Here is a 27,576-nt window from a genome sequence, read left to right as displayed (position 1 = left end):
TCGTCTTTCCTCTCTCATTGGACAGATGACACAAAGGCCTGAAAGCACATACCACCAGGCTCAAGAACAGCTTCTATCCCACTGTTAAATGGACCTCTTGTACAATAAAAGGAACCTTTGACCTTCTGATCTAATACATTATAATGTTGCACCTTATTGTTTTCCTGCACTGCACTTTCTCTGTAGTGGTTACACTTTATTCTGCATTTTTATTATTTTACCTTATTCTAGCTTAATGCACTGTGCGATGATCTGATCTGTGCGAACGATATGCAAGGCAATCCTTTCACTGTATCTTGGTACACGTGACAATAATAAATCAAACCAGGAAAATCCTGTTGAGTTCCTCACTTGTTTGTCAGCTTATTGAACATTGTGCATTGAACAGAGTTATGTTCAGCACTTACGGAAGAGAAAAACGAAAAACATCCATGAACTTTAGCTGCCAGTGGAAAAAGAGGAAACTAATTCTGACCATCTTGGGAATTGATGTTCGTCTTTACCTGATGAACTATTTTGGGAGCTCATTCGTATGTATGGGTGCCTGTAAGTTAGGTCATTACCAGGGGATCGCCTTTAGTTGATGTTGTTCACCGCCATTAAAAGATATTATTTTTTTGAACACTTATCCTTGTGACCTGCATTAGTAAACAATCAAATATAGAATAATCAATTCAAAGGTTCAATATAATGTCAGAGAAATGTATACAATATACATCCTGAAATGCTTTTTCTTCACAAAACATCCACGAAAACAGGGAAGTGCCCCGAAGAATGAACGACAGTTAAATGTGAGAACCCCAAAGTCCCCCCCCGCCAGCTCCCCCCTCCCGCACATAAGTGGCGGCGAACAACGATTTCCCCCCTCCCCCACCGGCAAAATAAAAAGCGCACCTGCGACCAAGCAATTGATGTTACACTGGCCTTCTTTTGCCTTACATTTTTAAAGACTTCTTCTGCTTTCAAGACTACCTGTCAGCCAGAATTTTGCTCCCAGCCAAAGCATTTTGCACAGAAACAATTAAAACCATTGTCTTTTATAGAGACAAGTAGATGGGAAACTGTCTCTCACCTTTAGTCAGTATTATTCTTGTTCTTCTCAACTGCCCATTCACACTATTGCAATATACAACATAAATGTGTCTGCTGCTTCATTACAATACATAATGCCACACTGCCACACCTTTCAAAGGTATTTATCAATGGAATTCTGAAAGTACTTGCTATTAGCATATTGGTGAGCACTCCCCAGTGTTTGTCGTCCATTGGAATATATAAGAAATAATAGAGAATAAGCAAGCCGGTGGAGGCATTCAGCTGGTCGGGGAACATCTGTGCACATTGAGACTCCAGATGATGGTCTCAACCTGGGTCCAGATGAAGGGTCTCAATCTGAAATGCCAACTGTCCATTTTCCTCCATGGATGACATCTGACTCGTTGAGTTCCTCCAGCAACTCTTCTTTTCCCTCCAGATTTCAGCATCTGTAGTCTCTTATTCCATGAATATATGAGGGGTGATTGATATGTTCGTAGCCTAAGGTAGAAGGAATCAATTTTAGAAAACCTAGCACATTTATTTTTCAACATAGTCCCCTCCTACACTTACACACTTAGTCCAGTGGTCGTGGAGCATACGGACCCCTTCTTAGTAGAAGTCGGCGTCTTGGACTTCCAGAAGTGGTCCACAGCAGGGGTGATTGATAAGTTTGTGGCCTAAGGTGGAAGGAGATGAGTTATTAACTTCAAACTTACGACATTATCACTCAAAGAGTTGAACTGCACGTGCATGTAATGAGAACTGTGTAACTCACCTCCTTTTACCCCAGGCCACAAACTTATCAATCACCCCTGCTGTGGACCACCTGGAGGTCCAAGATGCCGACTTCTACAAGGAAGGGGTCTGTATGCTCTACGACCGCTGGACTAAGTGTGTAAATGTGGGAGGGGAATATGCTGAAAAATAAACGTACTAGGTTTTCTAAAATTGACTTCTTCTACCTTAGGCCACGAACTTATCAATCACCCCTTGTATAAAACAAAATGATGCTCATGAAAGCAGACCTACAGACAATCATGCCACAGTTATACTTTCAAAATCTGCAGTGGTAATGTGGTTAGTTCTGGCTGCAACATGGTAATGTAGCATATCAGTTCCAGCAAAGAAATGCACATTTTGTCAGAAGGCTCTCCCAGGACTGATAGCTCTACTACAGTAACTCCGAGTTGCTAATGTGTGAGAAAATCTCCCTTTTTTAAAACAAAGGCTAATATTGGCCTTACAGATGTAGTTTGTATAAGGAGCTGTGGAGGCCGAGTCATTGAGTACATTTGAAGAGGTGGTTGATCGGTCCTTGATTAATAAGGAAGAAGGGGAGAAGGCAAGAGAATGGCGCTGAGAGGGAAACTAAGTCAGCCATGATCTCAATTGGCCAAATGGCCCAATTCAGCCCCTATAGCTTATGTTCTTATGATCTTAAGGAGCTAAAAAGACACCAGGCCTTGAAAGAGATTGAAGGTTTGAGTTCTCATATGGGGAACCATAAAGTTTTTCAGGTCCAAGTTTTAAGTGCATTTGCTTAATTAGATATTGAATGTTGCATAGGGTAAATAGGTGTGAGGTAGATTTCCATCTACCTGTTTCTGTGAGACAGTGGTTTCAGTTGTTTCTGTATAAAAGGCCTCCTGCAAGTAGTTCAGCCAACATCTAAGGAGGGAAATAAACAGTCGACATTTCTGTCGAAACTTCTACTTTGAAAAAGGCACACTGAACAACTTCATGCCAAAGAAACAACTTTATCTCGGACTTCAAAAAGCTATGTATATACAGAGGGTTTCACAATCCATACAGCGTGGCAGGAACACTATATACACGAGGGCCACCGGAAGAACAACAAAAGTAGACCCCCCCCCCCCGATATCCTAATTAGTATTAACTTACTTTTAATTACGCTCACATTACAACACTTCTCCCCCTTTAAAATCCAACATCCCCAAATGTAAAAAACTAGGAGATAAAAAAGTGGTGTTATTAACTTGCATACCCCTGAAAACTTATACTAGTACCTTAGCAACAGTTTATCAATACAAAACATCTGGAAAACATGACTGATTCAACATTCAATCTAACAGCAACAAAAAAGAACTGTCCCATCAAAGATTCAGTCTGTCAGGAGGTTTATGAGTGCGCTGTAATCTGCGCACTACAGCCGGTGACCCAGCAGGCACCGCTGGTGATGGTGTTTTGGGTTGATCTGGTTTTGGGGGCATGAGAGGGGTCTGTGTGTCTGCATGAGAATATCCATCCTCCTCAGGGGACCCCGACCCCTCTGCCGGCGTCTCTCCCTCTGGCAAAGTCACTGGTGGACATGCTTCCACCGTAGTCTGTCTCACAAATGGAAACTCCATGGAACTGTCTGCCTCTGAGCCGGTATCATGACGCAGGCGCACATGGTCCTGATGTCAGCAGAAAACACAACCATCAGTCAGCTTAACAACATAGGAGACGGGACCACTCTGCTTAAGAATAACCCCAGGCAGACATTGCTGATTGTTTCTCACATAGACATTGTCATCAGGTTTTAACTGTCTCTCTCGTGCATGTTGATCATGTCCCTCCTTCTGTTTTTCCTGCTTTCTCTCCACTTTCATCTTCATGTCTGGGCGCAGCAGGTCCAATCTTGACTTGGGCCTACGCCCCATCAGCATCTCTGCTGGAGTGCGGGCAGTCGTAGTCTGTGGTGTGAGGTGGTACTTAGAAACGTGAAAGCCGCATGCTAAGGGAGTCCCCTGTCATTCGCTTCAGGCCTGCCTTCACTGTCTAAACAGCCCACTCAGCCAAACCATTTGAGCCTGGGTGGAAAGGGGCCGTCCGAATGTGACGAATGCCATTGTGCCGCATGAACTCACTGAACAGTTCACTAGTGAACGTCGGGCCGTTAACAGTGACCAGAGTGTCAGGCAACCCGTGGACTGCAAACACTTGCCTGAGTTTGTCTATGGTTGAGGGGGCTGCGATGTTGCTCATGATATGAGCTTCGATCCATTTAGAATGCACCTCTACCATGACAAGAAACATCTGCCCCATAAAAGGGCCAGCAAAGTCCAAATGTAGCCTAGACCAGGAGCTGGTGGTGGCATATTCTGATTAGTCTGACATTGCGTGCATGATTTTACCTTGTTCTCCAGATCCTGATCCATTCCTGGCCACCAAACATAGGATCTTGCAAGGCTTTTCATCCGAGACACTCCTGGGTGAGCCTCGTGAATTTCCTCCACAATCTGTGAACGGCCAGGAAGAGGCACAATGACCCTCGCTCCCTAGAAAATGCAGCCATCCTGCAGACTGAGTTCTGTCTTGCGTTTGGCATAAGACCTCAGTTCCTCTCTTTCCACGACTCTGGGCCAACCTTGTAAAAGAGAAGTCTTGACTTGGGACAGGACTGGGTCCCTCTCTGTCCACTGCTTGATCTGGGTTGCCTGTATAGGTGTCTGACAGCCTCTCCAATGTAAACACAGTCTCTGGAGGCACACGTGTAGTAACAGGTGTCTCAGGTAAAGGTAGTCGATTCAGTGCATCAGCATTTGCATTACTTCCACCTGCTCTGTACACTATAGTGTACAGGTAGGCTGACAATGTAAGAGCCCAACGCTGTATCCTGGCTGAGGCTAGCGGTGGGATGCCTCTAGTCTCACTGAACAGGCTCATCAGTGGTTTATGGTCCGTATAAGTTGTAAATACCCGTCCATAAAAGTACTGATGAAAGCGTTTGACCGCAAAAACAATGGCCAGACTTTCTTTGTCTAGCTGTGAATATCCTTTCTCTGCAGCTGTCAGGGTACGTGAAGCAAAACCAATAGGCTTCTCTGAACGGTCCTCCATTACATGTGAGAGAACTGCCCCGACTCCATAGGGCGAGGCATCGCATGCCAGGGTGATCTCCTTGTCTGGGTCATAGTGAACAAGCAGCTTTGCTGAATGGAGGAGTTCTTTCACTTCCTTGAAAGCTTTCTCCTGCTCTTCACCCCATTGCCACTTAGTGTCATTGTGAAGCAGCTTATACAGTAGGATCAAAACCCTTGAGAGGTCTGGAAGAAACTTGTCATAATAATTCACTATGCCCAAAAATGATCTGAGTTCCGTGACGGTCTTAGGGCTTGGGGCTTCCTTTTTAGCTCTCACTTTGTCCTCCACAGGGCAAAGCCCCTCGGCTGTGATCTTGTGTCCCAGGTAAGTCACACTTGATGCCAAGAACACACATTTTTGGCGTTTCAACCACAGCTCTGCGTCTGAGAGCCTCTTCAGCACCCGTTCTAAGTTAGCCAGATGCTCCGCCTCCGTAGCTCCCATGATCAAAATATCATCAAGGTACACTGCTACGTGCGGAATCCGCTGCAGCAAAGTGTCCATTGTCCTTTGGAAAATGGCAGGGCTGGACGCCACTCCAAACACCAGGCGATTGTATTTGAAAAAACCCTGTGCGTATTAATAGTGATGTACTCCTTGGAATTCTCATTGAGCAGCAGCTGTTGGTAGGCGTGGCTCATGTCCAGCTTTGTGAACAGCTTACCCCCGATAGAGTCACAAACGGGTCATCCACCCATGGCAATGGGTACTCCTCCAGCCTAGAGACCTGATTCACCGTAAGCTTATAATCCCCACATATCCTCACCGTTTTGTCTGCCTTCAGTACTGGAACGATGGGAGCCGCCCACCTTGAAAACTGGATGGGCTTAATAATGCCCAGCCTCTGTAAACGTTCCAACTCCTCCTCGACTTTGCCTTTCATGGCATAGGGCACCGACCTGGGCTTTAAAAAATGTGGTGCAGCCTCAGGGTCGCCATGGAGTTTCACTGTCACGCCCTTACAGTGTTCCCAGCTCGTCCCTGAAAATGTCACTGTACCGCTGCAGAATGTCCTCCGTTGTGTGTGCATACTTAATTCCATGCCAGTTTAGCCGGATTTTGCAAAGCCAATCGCGACCCAAAAGACTGGGTCCCCTGTTCTTAGTTATCAGTAGCCTAGCTTCAGCCTTCTGACCCCCGGCTGAAATATCCACATATAACACCCCTAAATGAGATATGGGCTGCCCCGTATAGGTCCTAAGTTTGAGCTTTGACGGTCTAATGGGAGGCAGGTTGGACCCCCATGTCCTCCTGTAGGTCTCCTCACTAATGACCGATGCAGTAGTCCCTGAATCAAGACTGTGGCGTAATGTGGTTCCGGTGGTTCCTCATCTGTTTCCACTCCAAACATGTTGTAGGCACACGCTGTCTCTTTATCTGCATCTTCAAGATGGTGTGTGGCTGTCTGAGCCTGTTGAGCTTTCCCCTGCCCAGGCTTAATCTTACCCTTTGAACTTCTGCACTTTTTAGCTAAATGTCCCTTTTTATGACAAGCATGGCAGACAGTGTCTTTGAATTTGCAATCATTTGCATAGTGCGTCCCTCCACACCGGAAACATTCCAGCAGCTTTGCCTGTTTACCAGTCTCCCTCTTGACTTGGTGCACTGCCGCTGACTGCGACCCGATATCCTTAACATTATTAGCAGCCATCTCCATGCCTTGGGCAATCTCTAGGCTTTCTTGAAAGTCAACGGTGGGGTTTCCCCTAACAGGTGGCGTTGTATTGTCGGCATTATTAATGTCGCATACCAATCGATCACGGAGCATATCTTCCAACACTGCATTGAAATCACAATGCTCTGACAGCTGCCGAAGCTCGGCCACAAAATTGGCCACGGACTGACCTGGCTTCCTCAAACGGCTGTGAAACTTGCCCCGTTGGACTATCACAGAAGGTTTTGGATTGAAATGGTTCCCCACAATTTTCACTAGCTCATCAAATGGAATTTTCCCCGGTTTCCGCAGTGCGGCTAAATTCCTTATTAGCTTGTAAGTCTTTGCCCCACACGCACTCAGGAGAATAGAGCGCTTCTTAGCCTCCTCCGTAATTCCATTAGCACAGAAAAAGTGTCCCAACCTCTCCTCATACTCCAGCCAGTCCTTGGCTTCTTCCAGGAATTCACAGATAGTTCCAAACGTAGCCATACTGAACGCGAAAGCTCCCCTTCGAAAAACGTGGCGACACGTTCACAAAACCAGTTCACCTCGTCGCCAAAAATATGTGGTAACTTCTACTTTGAAAAAGGCACACTTGACAACTTCATGCCAAAGAAACAACTTTATCTCGAACTTCAAAACGCTACGTATATACAGAGGGTTTCACAACCCGTACAGCATGGCGGGAACACTATTTACACGATGGACAACAGAAGTAGAACCACCCCCCCCCCCCCGATATCCTAACTAGTATTAACTTACTTTTAATTACGCTCACATTACAACACTTTCAGGCTGAGATCTTTCATCAGGACTCGTGTTGTTTGCTTTGAGCCAAAAAATTTACTGTTTATCTCCCTCCGTAGATGCTATCTGACCTGCTGAGTTCCTCAGCAGTTTGTGTGTATTGCTCAAGATTTCAGACATCTGCAGAACTTGTTGTGTTCCTGCAAGTACTGTAGTGACTTCTTCCTGCATTTCGAAAAATTAATTTGTTGATATGAATCAATACAGTTCTGACACTGGGGAAACGGTCACCTGTATCAGGAAGACTAGCCAATGAATTTTCAAAGAATATTCCACATTGTTTGCACCCCACCCATTTCTGCCTTCCATAGGGACTATTCCCTCAGCCAAATCCCTCCCCACCTGCCACTTCCTGACCCCTGGCATTATCCCCTGCAGCGACAGGTGGTTTAACACTTACACCCCCTCCCTTAGTACCATCCAGGGACCTAAACAGCCCTTCCAGGTAATGCAAGGTTTAACATGCATCTCCTCCAATCCCATCTCCTGCACCCAATGGTCTTTAGATAGCCTCCTCTATATCAGTCAGATCAATGCAGACTAGGTGTCCAATATGGGTATCCCAAGCTCTCCGCTGCATGCCATTCAATTCTCCTCCTCATTCCCACAAAAATATTTTCTCTTCTCCTAGCCATCTGGTTCTGGTTCCATCTGCCTTCCATCTCTCCCTTAATGGCTATCACCTCCCTTACTTAACAAATACCAGCACTGCTAGCCTTTTGTGTTCCTATTAATCATTCTCCCAGGTGTCTCCATCTTCAACCTTACTTGTCTCTGACTGCCCCTCTTTTGTTATTCTTTGTGTGCACTTCCATTTATCATAAACCTGCTTCTGCCTTCTAATTCCACTCAAGTCCTCTCCTACCTGGTTTAATTTGTTCATAATCCTTTATCTCTTGATCCACCAATCACCTCTGTCTCATTATTCTCCCTCTTCATTTATAGCTACCTGCATGTCCATTCTTAGTCTTGATTTAGGGTTTTGACCCAAGATGTTGACAGTCCACTCCCCAGATACCACTTCACCCACTGAGTTCCTGCAGCAAACTGCTTGCAGACAAATGCTAGAACTCAGCCCTTCAGTAGAATGTGAAACGAAAATGAACAATGTCCCAGCCTCCCTCATTGACTTACAAAATCCCCCGCCCCTCTCTCTGTCTATCACTTTCATTGAACATAGTTTTTAGTCCTTGGTGCTCATCTGCTATCTAGGCTAAGTGACTGTTACTGTTCCTCTTGATAATGAGTGCAGGCAGGCTCTTTGTGTCTGGGTATAATGAGTGAGCTGCATCCCATCCTAAACAAGGTTCCCACTTGTTCGGTCCAGAGAGACCAGCCCTGTAATGTTCTGTTATGTCTTGTAACTTCAAAACATTAGACTACAAACTTTGTAATTCAGCAAAACTCCCAGGAGTCTGTAAGTACAAGTGTAATTCAAGTTTACTTTAAGCGAGCAAGTTGTGCACATATCACATGTGTAGGTAGCGTGATGACTTACGCACTTATTGTATTTTTACATATAACCCGTAATTTAAATTATTGTAATATTAAATACACAGCTAAGTGAGTACTTATTTCTTTCCTCAGCAGGAAGGGCATGAGTTCCAAGTTATTTTTCACAACCTGACCTTTCAGGCTGACAGTTTGTTGCAGCCGTGTGGGATACTGTTCTTTATGCACTTACTGTTTGTACCACTTTTTGTTTGAAATGTTAAGCTAAAATCTCATCCGCTTGTTCGAATTGTTCAAGTGCAATTTAAAGATCCTGTGGCGCAATTTCAATGTGGTTCTCATATCAAATTAATGTTTTTCCTTTGAAGCAAGGAATAGATAACTTGTTCAATAACTTTCATAACTGTTTATATGAATTTTCTGTATGCATGGCACTGCATTTAACATGGTTATTTAAGTAAAGTGGGGAATATGGTAAAATACTGTATCAAAACTATTTTCCTTATTTTTTCTTCTTACCATTCATTTCCTAACCTTCCCTCACTTAGTGTGCCGTACTAGGAAGGATCCCAAACATATTGACCTGTGTGCCAAAGACGTTTCAGAACAGAACCTGGAAAATATGACATTATCTTCTAAGACTTCCAAGATCAAAACAATATGTTTTCCCAATTTATTGATTTTGACATTTTTAATGCACTATTGTGATAATTTCTTGTGTATTCTTTAAACTCAGTTTGGTCAGTTGCCACAATACTTTGTAAGCTGAGATCACATGAAACGTCCAGCTCAAAGTGAAGAAAGATAGATATCTAATTGATCCCAAAGGAAATTCCAGTGTCACAGTAGCATTATAAGTGCACAGATATAAATATTAGAAGAGAAGTAGAAAGAATAAAAAGTAAGTTACCTCAAGCAGTCTAACAGGAGTGGGGTCATCACTTCCCCAGCTATAGGTTGACTCATTATAGAGCCTAATAATTGAGGGTAAGAACAACCTCGTATGTTGCTTTTTGGAGCAGTACAGTTGTCTTAGTCTATTGCGAAAAGTGCTTCTCTGTTCAGCTAAGGTAGCATGCAGAGGATGAGAAACATTGTCCAGAATTGCCAGGGTTTTCTGTAGGGTCCTGCAAAGATTATTGTACATTCTAAGGGCATTGTGAACACCCATATTCTGGTATGTCTATCCACGGCCTCCTCTACTGTAAAGATGAAGCCACACTCAGGTTGGAGGAACAACACCTTATATTCCGTCTGGGTAGTCTCCAACCTGATGGCATGAACATTGATTTCTCTAACTTCCGCTAATGCCCCACCTCCCCTTTGTACCCTATCTGTTATTATTTATTTATCTATCTATCTATCTATCTATCTCTCTCTCTCTCTTCCTCCTCCTCCTCCTCCTCCTCGTCCTCCTCCTCTCCTCCTCTCCTCCTCCTCCTCCTCCTCCTCCTCTCCTCCCCCCCCCCTTTTTCTCCTTCTGTCCTTCTCACTATACCCCTTGTCATTCTCTGAGCTTCCCCCCTCCCCCTTTCTTTCTCCCTTTGGCCTCCCGTCCCATGATCCTCTCATATCCCTTTTGCCAATCAACTTTCCAGCTCTTAGCTCCATCCCTCCCCCTCCTGTCTTCTCCTATCATTTCAGATCTCCCCCTCCCCCTCCCACTTTCAAACCTCTCACTAGCTCTTCTTTCAGTTAGTCCTGACGAAGGGTCTCAGCCCGAAACGTCGACTGTACCTCAGCCTATAGATGCTGCCTGGCCTGCTGCGTTCACCAGCAATTTTTATGTGTGTTACCCTTATTAATTTCTGGCTTGTATCTTTAAATGTAATTATAGACAATGTCACATTACAGGAACTATCACAAAAAAATCTTGTCTGTAAGATATATCAGTGTTTCCCCAAAATCAAAGCTGACGTGTGTTGGAGCATTGTTCAGTTGAAGTCAGCATTTTCCAGTATCGTAACTGGGTTAAGTTTCACAGGACGAAAACAACTGCCTCCTCCTCTATTAAGTCAGATGTAAGTGTCATCAGATATTCTGCTTGATGTATGTTGTTGGTTGTCTGTGGCTATTCCTTGTGAAACTTGAAACGTATGCCATTCTGAAGCAAAGTTATCATTCATTTTAGAATCTTCAGATCCCTTGAATTACTTGGCAATCTATTAAAAAAAACTCAACATGTACACATGCAGTTGAGTCTTTACTCCACTTTCATAAAATAAATATCACAATGACACACTCTTTTCATAAGATTTTTATTTAGATTTTCTCATCCAGTTAAAGTTAGTAGTTCAAGTAATGCTAAATGGAAGATCAAGACCTTGTATCAGGGCACCAAGAAAGGCTCCAACTGATAAATTATAACCATCTTTTCTGCTCGGAAAGTGAATGGAGAAATAGTTGCAATGCTGGAGAATTGCTGACTTCAAATGACCAATGCTTCAACACATGTCAGCTATGATCCTGGGGAAAAATCAGTATAATTTACGGACAAGATTTTGTGATAGTTCCTGTAATGTGGCTGAAGCACCTTCAATAATTTCCAAAAGGCTGAAGTAGGGTAAATACTGAAAGGCTTTTATTCGCAGTAAGACATGACCTCCATGCTGAGTGTCTGCCCCTGGTCTGAGGGAGAGGAGCAGGGCAAAATCGTCTTTATTCAGGGGTCTGTGGGAGGAGCCACAGGGACAGTCAGCAGAGGGGTGTGTCCAGACAGTTAACCCAGTTACAACTGTTACGTACCCCGTAACTGGGTTGCCAAACCAGCAGAAATGGATCACTCAGTTGGAGTCTGGATTACTAGAACGAAGAAAGTTTTATTAAAGAAACAAGCAACACAGTACTCTAATCAAAAGGATAATGAATGCAACAGTTCAGCAATGATAAACATACATGTACACAGAATTCAGATAACAGGATCAATCAAGCTCTATCGTTGTCTAGGGGTAAATGACCAGTTTCAAAGTGACGCAAAGTTCAGTTCAATTTAGTTCAGTTCAGTTCGCAGTAATCACTGCCATGGGAGATGGACAGTGTGGGGGAAGGAGACAGAGAGCAAAACGAATGAATATTCAAAACGACTTCCACACAGACCTTTGCAGTCAGCTTTCGGGCGAGTCCTTTGTGATGTCATCTGAGGTCACCGACTGTGACCCCTCCGTTTCCAGATACGAATCGTTTCCCTGCTATGAATCTGGCACCCAGGCAAGGGTGGACACACACCAGGTTCCCGCCGATTGTGCCTTTCCAAAACTTCCCACCGACTTGTGAGAGACGCACCGCTTCCAGGGTCTTGTTACCTCGGGTGTCGTGTGTGTGTCCTGCCTTAGCGAACCTGCCCCTTTTTATCCCCCTGCTGGGGTATGTCCATCACTTCAAACAGTTCAAGGTTCAAAGGGGGAGCCGCTCTTGACAGCTCTCCTTCCTTTATTAACATCTCCAAATGCTGCTCCATTGTTTTCCTTATCTCTCTCTCTCCTGAAGACGGATGGCAGACCAACTGCTGATCCCACTGATGCCGGCACAGGACAGCTACATCTTAATCTATGTGTATTCTTGTCACACAACATTTAAATATGGTTTACCACAGTGGCATTGCTGTATAATCAACTTAATTGTTACATTTACAGAAAGGTGCAAGCCAGAAGTGAATGAGGGTGTTCACAATGCCCTTTGAATGTACAATAATCTTTGCAGGACACTTCACTCTGTGCTCGATATTTCATGTGATCTCAGTTCACAAAGTATTGTGGCAATTGACCAAACTGAGTTTAAAGAATACACAAGGAATTAGCCATACATCTTGTTTCAATGATTCTCCTAGAGAAAGCGCACAGTGGCTGCAATGATGAACTTGTATTACAGTACACGCAGTCATTGAAAGACATTAAACTATACAACAGGAAACCACACTATTAATGTTTGCTTTCTTTCTGAGCCAAGCTTTTTGCTGGCAAGTTATCTACAACCTAATTAAAAGCAGGACGAATGCTTGTTTCTTATACCGTTAAAAAACGTTTCAGAGATTTAGCATAAAAATTCAGTGTTAATTCTCCTGCGTCTGTGCTACTTGACACTTAGCATGGCTCTAGTCTGCAGATAATCTTCAGAGACTCTGCAACTGGCACAGCCTAAATTCTTGGGAGAGAAATTCTTTTAGTTGCAGTATTCAGGAAGAATAATAACTATACATGCTATTTCCAGCAAACGACTTCAAATATTGTAAAAAGTGAAACTGGGGTCTGTCATGCCTACATTGTCTTTACAAATACGGGTTTGCTGTAGATGAGGCATCTACAAGGTGAGGCATCCACAAGGTGAGGCATCCAGTAAGGTGCCTTGTAAGTGCTTATTACATAAAATACTGGCTCAGCGTGTTGGAGTAATATATTATTGCGGATGAAGTTCAGCAAATAGGAAGAGAGAATAAATAAGTTATAATTAACTTGGTGGTAAGTTATTAGATAAGGATAATTGGGAAGTGATGTACGTAGAACTGAGTGTAAAACAAACATTGGCTAATGATACAATGCTGTGTGGGAAGGGGTGCTAAAAGGAGGACCCAGAGGAATCAAAAAGTTTTAAAAGGGCTTCTGATAACCTGTGCACAAAATGAAGTGATCAGGAAATAGAGTGGAATGGTGCAAGTACATTGTCATGCAAGAGTAAGCATGCCTTATGTTGCCGAGACCACACCTACAATACTATCTATGAATTTGGTCACTGTACATACAATTTGTTCTGCAATTCAATAAAGTGATTCATTGGGTAAGAGAAGGTGAGATTTGTTAAGACGGAAATTGTGAATGTCATTGTTCAGAAAGGAATCATGTGCCCTGACCCTATTAGTTCTCCCACAATGCCTCCCCACATTTTCACCTGTTTTAAACTCCATCCACCATTTTTCAGCCCCTTTCAGCAACACATATCTGTCTGCAAACCAAGACTGTCTTCTGCACCATCAACAACTCTGCCAGTCTTGGTGTCATCCGAAAACTTACCAATCATGCCTCCCACATTCACGTCCAAATTATTCTCATATAACAGCAAGGCTGTCAGCATTGCTGCTCACGGGCCACAACTAGCCACAGAAACAACCCTCTACTGTCAGACTTATCAAACAGATGCTGGGCATGATAGATCTAACTTTCCTTGTACTGTGTCTCAGATAATAACATAGGCCACCACTGAGAACTGCAAGAGATTCCAAAATGATGTGATTTGCGTATTTACAGCATGTTTTTGTGTGCCCAATCATGAATGAAAACATCAATGAAAACTCCTGGTGAAACGAGTGTTATGACGTATTACTTTTGTGACGAGAATACACATAGATTAAGATGTTAGCTGTCCTGTGCTGGCATCAGTGGGATCAGCAGTTGGTCTGCCACCTGTCTTCAGGAGAAAGAGAGATAAGGAAAACAATGGAGCAGCATTTGGAGATGTTAATGAAGGGACGGGAGAGTTTAACGGAAGGAGAGCTGTCAAGATCGGCTCCCCCTTTGAACCCTGAACTGTTTGAAGTGATGGACAGGCGATACCCCAGCAGGGGGATAAAAAGGGACAGGTTTGCTAAGGCAAGACACACATGACACCACGAGGTAACGAGACCCTGGAAGCGGTGCGCCTCCCATAAGTCGGTGGGAAGTTTTGGAGGGCTGGTCGCGGGACCAAGCCATAGACGCACAGGGTGGAAAGGCACGATCAGCGGGAACCTGGTGTGTGTCCGCCCTTGCCTGGGTACCAGGTTCACCGCAGAGAAACGATCGTATCTGGAAACGGAGGGGTCACGGTCGGTGACCTCAGAAGACATCACAAAAGGCTCGCCTGAAAGCTGACTGCGAAGAATATCGAAGGTCTGTGTGGAAGCCGTTTGAATATTCATTCGTTTGCTCTCTCTCTCCTTCCCCCCACTGTCCATCTCCCACGGCAGTGATTACTGTGAACTGAACTGAACTAAATTGAACTGTGTCACTTTGAAACTGGTCATTTACCCCTAGTCGACGATAGAGCTTGATTGATCCTATTATCCTAATTCTGTGTACATGTGTGTTTATCATTGCTGAACTGTTGCATTTATTATCCTTTTGATTAAAGTACTGTGTTGCTTGTTTCTTTAATAAAACTTTCTTAGTTCTAGTAATCCAGACTCCAACTGAGTGATCCATTTCTGCTGGTTTGGCAACCCAGTTACGGGGTACGTAACATAAGTGGGGTTCTCGTCCACGATTTTGAACGCTAAATTTGGGACGGAGTAAATTGATTGGGTTAAAATTCCCGAAAGAAAGAAAAGACAAACAGCAGAAATGGAGGTTGAGGAATCTATAAAGGCACCGACCTTGGAGGCATTAGAGGATGCCAGGAAAGCGGAATTGGCAGCTGTGGCCAAACGGTTGAATCTTGTTAAGGGGAAGTCGACAATGAGGAGAGAGGAGATACACAGAGCTATCTTAGAGCACTATTTATCTGAAGGTGTGTTTCCCCAAGGGGAACTGGAGGTGGTGTCTATCGAAAAACCTGCTAGAGACGCAGTACAGGTGCAGCTTGAAAAACTGAGACTCGAGCACGAGTTCCGGGTACGGCAGTTAGAACACGAAGAGAAGCAGTTAGAAAGGCAGGAGAAAGAGGAGTTAGAAAGGCAGGAGAGAGAGTTAGAAAGGCAGGAGAGAGAGAGAGAGACAGATGGAGCGAGAGGAGAAACAGAGGGAAACGGAATTTGAGAAGTTAAAGATAAGGACAGAGCGGGGTCCCGTGCCGAACCAAGGTGGAGGGTTCCGGGTGACCCAGGAGGTTAGGCTGGTTCCCCCACTTGACGATACCGATGTGGATCGGTACTTTCTCCATTTCGAAAAAGTTGCTACAAGTCAGGACTGGCCGAGGGATAAGTGGGCTGTTTTGCTTCAGAGTGTACTGAAAGGGAAAGCCCAACAAGCTTACTCAGCTTTGTCCGCGGAAGATGCCCAGAGGTATGAGGTGGTGAAAGAGGCCATCCTCAGGATTTATGAGTTGGTCCCGGAGGCATACCGGCAGAGGTTCCGGAATGCGAGGAAGCAGTGGGACCGCACGTATTTAGAGTTTGCCCGTGAGATGCAGACATATTGTGAGCGTTGGTGCGCCTTGAAGGGGGTAGATGGGGATTATGACAGACTGCTACAGCTGATCCTGATTGAGCAGTTTAAAGGTTGTGTCCCTGAGGGAATGAGACCCTACCTAGATGAGAAAGAGGCAGGCACGTTAGCCGCAACTGCTAAGTTAGCGGGTGAGTATGCGTTGACGCATAAAACGAAGTTTGCCCTGAGTAAAGGCTACCAGAAGGGTAGTCAGGACGGCGGGGAGAGTCCGCCAGAAAAGTCAGAAAGTAAGCTGGGGACTGGTGAGAAGGATAAGGTAGACCGGGAGCAGTCTGGTAGGAAGTCTCCTGGGGTCGTCTGTTATAATTGTGGGAAAGTCGGACACTTTGCATCCAGGTGCTTTGCCCCAAAGAAGGAGACGGGAAAAGGAAAAACGGCGATTTTGACTGGCTGTATCGAGCTGGTAAACGAACCGCTAGGAGAGGAAAGGTCTGCCAAAGTTCAGGAAAGGCGCGAGAGGTTTATCTCGGCCGGATTGGTGTCAGTGAAGGAGGGGTTAAAACCAGTTCCAGTGCGGATCTGGAGAGACACGGGAGCGTGTCAGTCACTGATACTGAAGAGTGTAGTAGAGTTTAGCTCAGAGACCCAGACTGGGGAGGTCAAGGTCAAAGGTATTGGGGGAAGGACAGAGGCCGTCCCTTTGCACCAGATACACCTACAAAGCAACCTGGTCTCTGGACTAGTCACGATCGGGGTGAGGCCCGAATTACCGATGAAAGGCGTGGAGGTCTTGCTTGGTAATGACCTCGCCGGGGGAATCGTGTTCCCAGCCGTGAGATTGACAGGTCAGCCTGCCAGCATTGAGGCCCCGCCCATGGACTCACAGGTTCATCACGGGACTGCTGAAGTAAATTTAGCTGAGACGTTTCTGCCAGCCTTGTACGAGAAGGGGGTAGAAAGTGAAAAGAAGGAGTGTAGTGAGGCAAGAGGTAGTGAGGGAGCTGAGACAGACTTAGCATTAGCCAGGAAAGAATTTGTGCAGGCACAGGAGCGAGACGAGGGGCTGATGGTTTTGGCGGAGACAGCTCACTCTGGTGCAGAATTAAAAAGGGAACCAGTAGGCTATTGTGTGGAGGAGGAAGTGCTAAGGAAGAAAGGGAGACCAAGTACCGTACCCGCAGATGAGGAATGAGGGGTGGTGCAAAAGAGTTATGGGATGAGATTTTTAACCTGGCCCACAAGGTACCCCCTGGTGGACATTTCGCGGTGCTGGAGGAAACAGTTGGTGGAATCATGAAAGGGGTTTACCAGCTGCACAGGAGGAAGGATGTTATTGATTATGGCAGACGCGAACTGAGACGGTCACAGGCTTTTGATATGCTAACAAACCTAGTCGGTGTTAGCGCAGAAATCAATGAAGCTAGGGTCCCCCTGATAAGAGAAAAAAAACCATTTTGAAAAGATGAGTATGGTACCCACCAGATGGGAGAAGGCTATTGTTTTGGCCAGCTCTGCTGATAAGGTCTCTCCCTTAATCCCCGAACAAGGCGACTCTTTAGGAGAAGAAATTAAACGACTCGCACACGTGTGTTTGATTGTCCTGAGGCGATGCAAAGAACTGGGACGCTGGGTGGTGTTTGTTACGCTAGGTCAGCCTAGTGAGCAACAGCCCTATAGAATGAGTAATTCAGTGACGAAAGGGCTGACGAACACAGAGGTGTGTATTGGCGATGTGATACGGCTGTCTGAAGCCAGCTTGATAGTGAACCTTGAAAATAATGAGTTCGGCCACACCAAGGTCACTTACCTGGGAATTGTGGTGACACAGGGGCAGCTGGCAGCGATGCAAGCTACAGTGCAGGCTATCGCTGACCTCCCAACCCCGACAGACAAGAGGGCCCCCAGAAGGCTCTTGGAGATGGTGGGGTACTGTAGGAAGTTTTGCAATAACTCTGTGGTTACTACCCCTCCCCCTCCTACTAAGCCCTTGCGAGAGAAAGCTAAGTCGGAATGGGACGACCCTTGTTATTGTGGTCCGGGACGAAACCCAATGAGAGGTTACATTGATCGCAATTCATCAGTGTTTTTGGCCACTATGAAGTTTGCTAAGTTGGAGCCTGGTCTAAGGGATTATTAATAACACATATCAAAGGAACAGAAAATGTGATGGCTGACTGTCTGTCAGGTGTTGACAACTTCAAATTCGCTGTATTAGCCAAATAGCTGATAAAGATGTATATTTGTGTGTATCAAATAATGTATTCATGTTTGTAATTTTTACCCCGGTAAAAATCCTTAAAGGTGGGAGGTGTGACGAGAATACACATAGATTAAGATGTTAGCTGTCCTGTGCTGGCACCAGTGGGATCAGCAGTTGGTCTGCCACCTGTCTTCAGGAGAAAGAGAGATAAGGAAAACAATGGAGCAGCATTTGGAGATGTTAATGAAGGGACGGGAGAGTTTAACGGAAGGAGAGCTGTCAAGATCGGCTCCCCCTTTGAACCCTGAACTGTTTGAAGTGATAGACAGGCGATACCCCAGCAGGAGGATAAAAAGGGACAGGTTCGCTAAGGTAAGACACACACGACACCACGAGGTAACGAGACCCTGGAAGCGGTGCGCCTCCCATAAGTCGGTGGGAAGTTTTGGAGGGCTGGTCGTGGGACCAAGCCATAGACGCACAGGGTGGAAAGGCACGATCAGCGGGAACCTGGTGTGTGTGTCCGCCCTTGCCTGGGTGCCAGGTTCACCGCAGAGAAACGATCGTATCTGGAAACAGAGGGGTCACGGTCGGTGACCTCAGAAGACATCACAAAGGGCTCGCCCGAAATCTGACTGCGAAGAATATCGAAGGTCTGTGTGGAAGCCATTTGAATATTCATTCGTTTGCTCTCTCTCTCCTTTCCCCCACTGTCCATTTCCCACGGCAGTGATTACTGTGAACTGAACTGAACTTTGCGTCACTTTGAAACTGGTCATTTACCCCTAGTCGACGATAGAGCTTGATTGATCCTGTTATCCTAATTCATGTGTGTTTATCATTGCTGAACTGTTGCATTTATTGTCCTTTTGATTAGAGTACTGTGTTGCTTGTTTCTTTAATAAAACTTTCTTAGTTCTAGTAATCCAGACTCCAACTGAGTGATCCATTTCTGCTGGTTTAGCAACCCAGTTACGGGGTATGTAACACTTTTGACAGAGATATTTTTATTCAGGCTCTGTTCAACTTGTACAACTCTTCCTTGTATAATAATTCTGAACACCAATACCATGTTTCTCTAATGTCCTCTTAAGTGACAGGTCCTAATTTCTCCTTTGAAATCTAAGGCTCAGAGACCAGCAGGCACTGGTTCTTACAGCTTTCTCTTTGATGATCTTCCCATTGAATTCCCATTGGTTGCCCTTTGAACACGCTGCTATTGGCCAGATGAGCTGCTCTCGAAGACAACGAGAACCTCATTAATAACATGCTAATTGGGGTTTCGTAATGCAGATGCCACCATGTAAACAATAGTCACAATAGTTTAGTGCCATTGAAAATCAAGTAACTCTAAAACTGAACAGATAAAGGCTTTCTCCATTGATAATGAGGTTTAAAACATCATAGACCAGGCTCTGCTGCTCAGACTAAATATGTGGAGAGACAGCTGCTTGCATCATGGGAGAACTTGACTGTATATAGTCATCACGTGACCTGCTTCCCTTGCCCAACCTGAAGAATTGCCAACTGGGCTTGCGTGTCAACTTTATCAATCCATATTGTCCTTGGTAAGCAAACTGTTTGGCGAAATAAATCCGACTTTGTGTTATCGATATGGAATAGTTCAGATTCAAAGGTATTTTTGTGATGATCAGTTTTAGTTAATATTCCTTTTCAGAATCTGGTATCAATGGCAAGGCCACATTTATTGTCTATTACGTGTTGCTGTTTTCCCTCAAGTTGTGGTGAGCTGCCACTTTGAACAGCTCCAGACCTTCTGGTGAAAGTACTCCCACAATGCAGTAGGACAGGGAAGTAATATACAGGCAATAAACCACTGTACTGAATATTCAAATCATAAAGGTGTACAGCTTGGTGAGGTATGAGGTGAAATTCCCAAATACATACTGCCTGTTCTTCTCCGTGGTAGAGTTCAGGGATTTGGAAGGTGCTGTCGGAGTAATCTGACAAGTACCTGCAGTGTGTTTTGTATATGATACACACTGCGGCACTGTGCAGCAGTGGTAATTAAGTGTTAATTTATTCAATCATACTTCTAAGCTTGAAACTACCAAACATTAATAAATAGGGGTTTTTATTTATTTCTTTTTTTCTCTTGGTTAATCACAGATACGTCTTAAGTTCCAAGTCAACCAATTCTGCCCTGGATGAGGACGAAGGTTTCAGTGACTGGACTCAGAGGAGAGAAGAGCGTCGGCAGAAACGTAGGGAGGAGTTGGGATTCACAGAGGAAGACCATGTCAATGAATCGGCCATGGAGAATAGTTTTGCTAGAGAAAGAAGAGAGCAAGAGGACCAGAGGGAGCTGGGTATCGGTAAACTGAAAAGGTGGCAGGTGGAGGAGGAGGAGGAAAGAAGGATGCTCCAACGGGAACAAGAGCAAGAGGAAGCAAACTATCAACAGCGCGAGTATGAAAGGAAGCAAAGAGAGAAGGCAGAGATGGAGAGAGCTCAAAAAGAAGACAGACAAAGGTTGAAGTACCTGAGAGAAGACAGAGAACGATTGGACCAGGACAAAACAGAGAAAGAGAGATGGACAATGGAAATAGGAAAGGTAAAATAAGAAGCCAACTCCTACAAATTTTTGGTCTGTTAGAATTTTCTGATAGGTTCAGTAATTGTGATGACCCCATTATATAGTGTTAATGGCTTTCAATCAATCAGTTTTGTGCCTATCCTTAGAACCTAATTGAAGTAGATCAATTTATTCTCAGTTGTTGCACTGTTCAATAGGAATACCCTTAGATCAGCGGTTCCCAATCTTTTTTTAAGCCATGGAGCCTTACCATTAACTGAGGCGTCCATGGACTCTAGGTTAGGAATCCCTGCTTTAGATTTTGCTGTACGTTTTTGAGCTTTGACCCACTCCTTGATTTGCCCAACAATTTTTTCTCTCTCTCTTTACCTACCAATTCCCCTGGTTATAAATGCCAGGAATTTCTCTCTGAATCACTGAAAAAATTTCAAAGTTATCTGGTGTATATTTTTTCAATTTCACCTGAGTTGATTGTTATGTACACAGTGCTTTAAATGACAGAGTGGCATACACAATTTTAAAGTAATGTTCCCAGATTGGGAGGGAATGAAAGGAATATTTCATCCGTTCCTTTCATCTATTTTCCTTGGTAGTCATTCAGCCCTGTTTTGGCAAATCTTTGTCCCTGATTTAGCGTTACATTTCCTGGATTGTCTGATGTGCTAGTCTTCCTCAACTGAAAAAATGGACCCAATATATTTACTTACCCTTCCACACAACTCCTAATCTTCATTCATAATATCACTATCATCAGTCTTCATGGTATACCTTGGATCCAGAAGCCTCCTGCTGAAATGCGCTATGAAAAGTTAAGATAATCAAATTAAATATGTCAGTTCGCAAAAGTAGAGGCTTATGTGGCTACTTGGTGATAGTAGTGAGCACATCATCCATTTTGTGTCAGTGGGCATTAAATGCCAGATGCACTGTAACATATTGTTCTACCATTCTCCAGGGTGTGCTTCTTTATATTTGAGTGCTTTTAATGCCAAAGGTGTGATATTTCATTGTGGGTTGGCTTATTTCAGATCCTTGATGTGACAATAAGGGATACTGACTGAGCCATTTGGATCAAGAAATATAACTTTACTAAAGCCAGATCAGCCCAAATATTTACTACCTTTTGATTCCACTGCTGCAAGGTCAGTGGTTACAAGTCTAAGCCGATCCCTATCATCATGCTAAGCATAATGGTGAATCGCCCTTTGTCTTGGGTAAGGGTGAGAAGTGAATGACTGATAAGGCAGAGATATCAGTGGAAGTGAGCAAATAACCATCTTGTCGTCACCAAGCCAGGTTCTAGGGCCTGGTTAGTAGTGGCAAGGGCAATCTCATCTTGATTAGATTAGATTAGATTCAACTTTATTGTCATTGTGCTGAGTACAGATACAAAGCCAATGAAATGCAGTTAGCATCTAACCAGAAATAGTGTTATTTACAAAATAACTGCAAATAAAAAGTGCTACAACACACAAATATAAAATACAAAAAGTGTAAAATATATAAAAGTATAAAATACAAAAATATAAAATATAAAACACACATAAATATGGGTGCAATACTGCTTAGCGCTGTGATGTGAGGTTCAGCAGTGTCACAGCCTCAGGGAAGAAGCTCTTCCTGTGCCTGCTGGTGCGGAAACGGAGGCTCCTGTAGCGCCTACCGGATGGGAGGAGAGTAAAAAGTCCATGGTTAGGGTGGGAGATGCATCCTTGATAATGCTTTTCGCCCTGCCCAGGCAGCGTTTATGGTAGATGTTCTCAATGGTGGGCAATTGCGTGCCGATAATCCGCTGGGCAGTTTTCATCATACGCTAGAGTGTTTTGCGGTCCGATACGGGACAATTTGCACACCACACAGAGGTGCACACTGAGACTCCCCCCTCTATCTTGGAGGAATGAGGGAGACACAGCTGATGTATGCACTTGTATGTTAATCATTAGTAAATAGATGTCAAGATGTGCAGGGGATCATCGGGAAAGCAGTACTTTAAACTTGAAGCACGTGAGATTCAATAATTATTTGGAAATAAGTGGGAGAGTAGTTCGGAGAGTCAGCATTAACACTGAACCAAATAGTCTCCATCTATGTCAAAAAAGTAAGAAATAGGAAAACCCATTCTTTCAGTCCATATTCTCAAGGAGGACCCTATCAGAAACATTTCTTGTATCTGATTCATGGTTTATTGTGTGTCCCGGGCATTTTCTATTCTTTATTCTGTTTTGAAACATGCATGCTATTTTTTTTTTCCCTTTTCTAATGTATAGAACTTACTGCTAATTCAGTAACAATAACTAAAGCAACTTCATTTGACCCAAGATCCACAAACCTGCAGGTCCTGACAGACCTATTGTCTCAGCTTGCTCCTGCCCCACCGAACTCGTTTCTGTATACCTCAACACGGTTTTATCCCCCATTGTTCAATCCCTTCCTACCTATGTTTGTGACACTTCTCATGCTCTTAAACTTTTCGATGATTTTAAGTTCCCTGGCCCCCACTGCTTTATTTTCACCATGGATGTCCAGTCCCTATATACTTCCATCTCCCATCAGGAAGGTCTCAAAGCTCTCCGCTTCTTTTTGGATTCCAGATCTAATCAGTTCCCCTCTAACATCACTCTGCTGTGTCCAGCGGAATTAGTCCTTACTCTTAATAATTTCTCCTTTGGCTCCTCCCACTTCCTCCAAACCGTATGGGTCCTAGCTATGCCTGCCCTTTTGTTGGCTTTGTGGAACAATCTATGTTCCAAACCTATTCTGGTATCTGTCCCCACTTTTCCTTCGCTAAATCGACGACTGCATTGGCGCTGCTTCCTGCACGCATGCTGAGCTCATTGACTTCATTAACTTTGCCTCCAACTTTCACCCTGCTCTCAAGTTTGCCTGGTCCATTTCCGACATCTCCCTCCCCTTTCTTGATCTTTCTGTCTCTATCTCTGGAGACAGCTTATCTACTGATGTCTACTATAAGCCTACTGACTTTCACAGCTATCTGGACTATTCCTCTTCTCACCCTGTCTCCTGCAAAAATGCCATCCCCTTCTCGCAATTCCTCCGTCTCCACCGCATCTGCTCTCAGGATGAGGCTTTTCATTCCAGAACGAGGGAGATGGCCTCCTTTTTTAAAGAAAGGGGCTTCCCTTCCTCCACCATCAACTCTACTCTCAAACGCATCCCCCCCATTTCACGCACATCTGCTCTCACTCCATCCTCCCGCCACCCCACTAGGAATAGGGTTCCCCTTGTCCTCACCTACCACCCCACCAGCCTCCGGGTCCAACATATAATTATCCGTAACTTCCGCCACCTCCAACGGGATCCCACCACTAAGCACAACCTTCCCTCCCCCTGTCCCCCCTCTCCCCCCTCTCTGCTTTCTGCAGGGATCGCTCCCTACGCAACTCCCTTGTCCATTCGTTCCCCCCCATCCCTCCCCACTGATCTCCCTCCTGGCACTTATCCCTGTAAGCGGAACAAGTGCTACACATGCCCTTACACTTCCTCCCTTACCACCATTCAGGGCCCCAGACAGTCCTTCCAGGTGAGGCAACACTTCACCTGTGAGTCGACTGGGGTGATGTACTGCGTCCGGTGCTCCCGATGTGGCCTTACTATATATTGGCGAGACCCGACGCAGACTGGGAGACCGCTTTGCTGAACACCTAAGCTCTGTCCGCCAGAGAAAGTAGGATCTCCCAGTGGCCACACAGTTTAATTCCACATCCCATTCCCATTCTGATATGTCTATCCACGGCCTCCTCTACTGTAAAGATGAAGCCACACTCAGGTTAGAGGAACAACACCTTATATTCCATCTGGGTAGCCTCCAACCTGATGGCTTGAACATTGACTTCTCTAACTTCTGCTAATGCCCCACCTCCCCCTCGTACCCCATCCATTATTTATTTATATACACACATTCTTTCTCTCTCTCCTTTTTCTCCCTCTGTCCCTCTGACTATACCCCTTGCCCATCCTCTGGGTTCCCCCCCCTCCCCCTTTTCCTTCTCCCTGGGCCTCCTGTCCCATGATCCTCTCCTATCCCTTTTGCCAATCACCTGTCCAGCTCTTGGCTCCATTCCTCCCCCTCCTGTCTTCTCCTATCATTTTGGATCTCCCTCTCCCCCTCCCACTTTCAAATCTCTTACAAGCTCTTCTTTCAATTAGTCCTGACGAAGGGTCTCGGCCCGAAATGTCGACTGTACCTCTTCCTAGAGATGCTGCCTGGCCTGCTGTGTTCACCAGCAACTTTGATGTGTGCAACTTCATTTGACACTGTTGGTCTGTTGGAATGTAGACTCATTTAAGTGGCGAAATCGATCACTTGTTGAGATATGCGGATAAATAAATCATTTTCTTTCACCTGTCCATCATAATCATATTTTTGCTTCAAGAACTCCAAGGACAGTAATCTCCTCCCCTGACCTGTTTTCTCTGACTCATTCACCGTGAGATGCCATTGTTAACTATTATATTTACATAGCACCCAACTTAGACATGGTGACTCTTACAGCATTGGGGTGGGGGGGGGTTGCAATTGACTTACAATTGTCAAAGTAATGCTAATGAAACAGTGCTTTATACAAGTAGCTGATTATTGAGTTTTGGGTTTGTAGGTGGACTGCATGTAGGTAAAGCTTTGTGCAATCTGGATATTAAAATTGATAAATGGGTGTGGCAAATTTTAATCCAGTTCCCAACACCTGGACTAGATTTGATATAATTTGTTGAAATTGCATGATATTATCATAAGAAGGTCTGTGTGATAGATCATTCTCCACAAGCTCCAGCATCTTCAACAGAATCCTACCACAAAATGCATCTCTACCTCCCCCTTCCACTCTCTGCTATCCAGAGGGACCACTCTCTCTGTGATTCCCTTGTCTAGTCATCCCTCCCCACTGATTTGCTTCCTGGCACGTAGCCCTGCAAGTGGAAGATTGCTACATTTGCCCATTCACCTCCTCCCTCACCTCCATTCAGTGCCTCAAACCATCCTTCCAGGTGAAGTAACAAAGTAAACCCTCCAATGTAGAATGAGGGACAGCTTTGTCAAGTGCCTTCCCTCCATCCGCAACAAGCAGGGCTTCTCTGTGGCCAGCCATTTTAATTCCAATCCCCATTCCCATTCCAACACGTCAGTTCATGATCTCCTCTACTACCATGATGAGAGCACTTGGAGGAGCAATAGCTCATGTTCCATCTGGGTGGCATCCAACTTGATAGAATGTACATCGGTTTCCCTAACTTACAGTAATTTTTCCTCACCTCCTCCCCATTCTCCCATGACCCACTCTCCTCTCCAATCCGATGCCTTTTTTTCAGCACTTTCTCCAGCTACCACCTCCCAGCTTCTCATTTCACCCACTCTCCAACCCCCTCCCAACCTGTCTTAACCTACCATCTTCTAGCTAGTATTCCTTCCTCTTCCCCCACCTTTCCATTCTGACAACTTCCCCCTTCCTTTGCAGTCCTAATGAAGGGTCTCGGCTTGAAACATTGTCTGTTTATTCCCTTCCTGACCTGCCAAGTTCCTCCAGCATTTTGTATGTGGTTCTGTGTGATAATTTGAACCTTCAAGATGTACAACGTGCTGCTCTGAGGATGGTAATAAACTCTAGTTTATCCAACAAGAGCTTTATCCTGTGCCTAATCTAAGGGCACTTATTAATGATGTTGGGGGAGACGTTTCAGACCCCTGTACTAACATGATTGAATTCAAAAATTAATCAGATTATGTTTGAAACCTGAATTCACAGAGTCCTTATTTTACTGTCTTCCATGCAGAGACCAAAAGAGAATGAGGCCAAGCTGTCCAATCCAGCCAGATCATGGACTGAGCTTCATCATTATGAAGTTGAAAATGACGACATGCAGAATAAAACCACAGCATATCATAGCCTCAGAACGACCAAGACAACACTGAGGTAATGTTGTGCATTGTAGCAAAGAACAAGTAAGGAAAACCCTTCCCAGTTGTTTGCATCGTGTGCAGTGCAGTACTGTGATACTTCATTCTCAAGTTTTGAATTTTAGAAGCAAGGATATGTTGATTCTACTATTGTGCATGCAGTTTAGCAGATTAAAAATGAGAATGAATTTCTACCACCTGCCCATTTTATACAGCATCTTGGTTGGGAAAATACCTTTAAGCATTTTAACCACCCCCTCCCCACCCTGTTCAGTTCCAACTCATCTTTATAACAAAATTTGAATCTGACATTTTTTTTCAGGGAAATGCAACCTCTTCCAAGTCAGTTTATTCGGTTGTTGTTTTAGTCAAAGATACAATGAAAGACATCTCATGGAAATTATTTTATTGTAATTAAAAACATGTTCACTGAGAGAAATCAGTATCTCTTTGAATGTCATGCAATTTCCAACTAGGAAATTTACAACTGCATTTAACCAGCTTGCAGGAGAAGTCGGAAGTATCAAATCATGTTACCTAGGTAAAGCAAATAGCTGTAACGCGAGCTTACTCTGCAGTATATGAATTGGGTTCATTAGACCAGCAATTGGTCAGCCACTCTGAAGAGGCATTGTGTAGTTTGTTCACAGCCAATGAGCATTTTGTTTGAGGACTTCTCAAGGGAAAACACAGTCATGAATGAAGTTCTAGGTATCAAGCACCATGAAAGAGGCCTTGGACTCTTCAGAACTTTCCTTTATATTCTTTACTGGGAGATTGGATTAGGTCAGGCTGCATCTGTGATTTGCAAGAAAAAGGCCTGGAGATTGGGTTACCTAGACTATTTGATAAGTGGATGGATGAAGTCAAGGAAGAGCATGCCAGGTGATCCAAATTACTGGGGGTAGGTGGGGTGCGGTCACTGGGTGGTTGGAGTATAGAATTGATATTTGGTAGGGATGGGTAGGCTTCATATTTGAATGGATTATTGGTGGGAAGAAGGGAGAGTGCAGA

The 27,576-nt window shown here is 44.5% G+C and overlaps 1 protein-coding gene across 3 annotated transcripts in view; it reads left to right on the top strand.

Annotated features, from left to right (window-relative positions):
* LOC140205159 (caldesmon-like) overlaps positions 1-27,576 on the top strand; it is a 182,661-nt gene that overhangs the window by 82,189 nt on the left and 72,896 nt on the right. For all 3 annotated transcript variants that reach the window (XM_072272445.1, XM_072272444.1, XM_072272443.1), the window contains exons 3-4: positions 20,225-20,669; positions 26,439-26,578. In XM_072272445.1, the coding sequence (XP_072128546.1) occupies positions 20,225-20,669; positions 26,439-26,578 (585 nt within the window). The remainder of the gene's footprint in view (positions 1-20,224; positions 20,670-26,438; positions 26,579-27,576) is intronic.

Source organism: Mobula birostris, chromosome 11, assembly GCF_030028105.1.
Source record: "Mobula birostris isolate sMobBir1 chromosome 11, sMobBir1.hap1, whole genome shotgun sequence".
Taxonomy (NCBI): Eukaryota; Metazoa; Chordata; class Chondrichthyes; order Myliobatiformes; family Myliobatidae; genus Mobula; species Mobula birostris.
The sequence above is the reverse complement of the archived record's forward strand: the minus strand, read 5'-3'. Positions and strand labels throughout refer to the sequence as shown.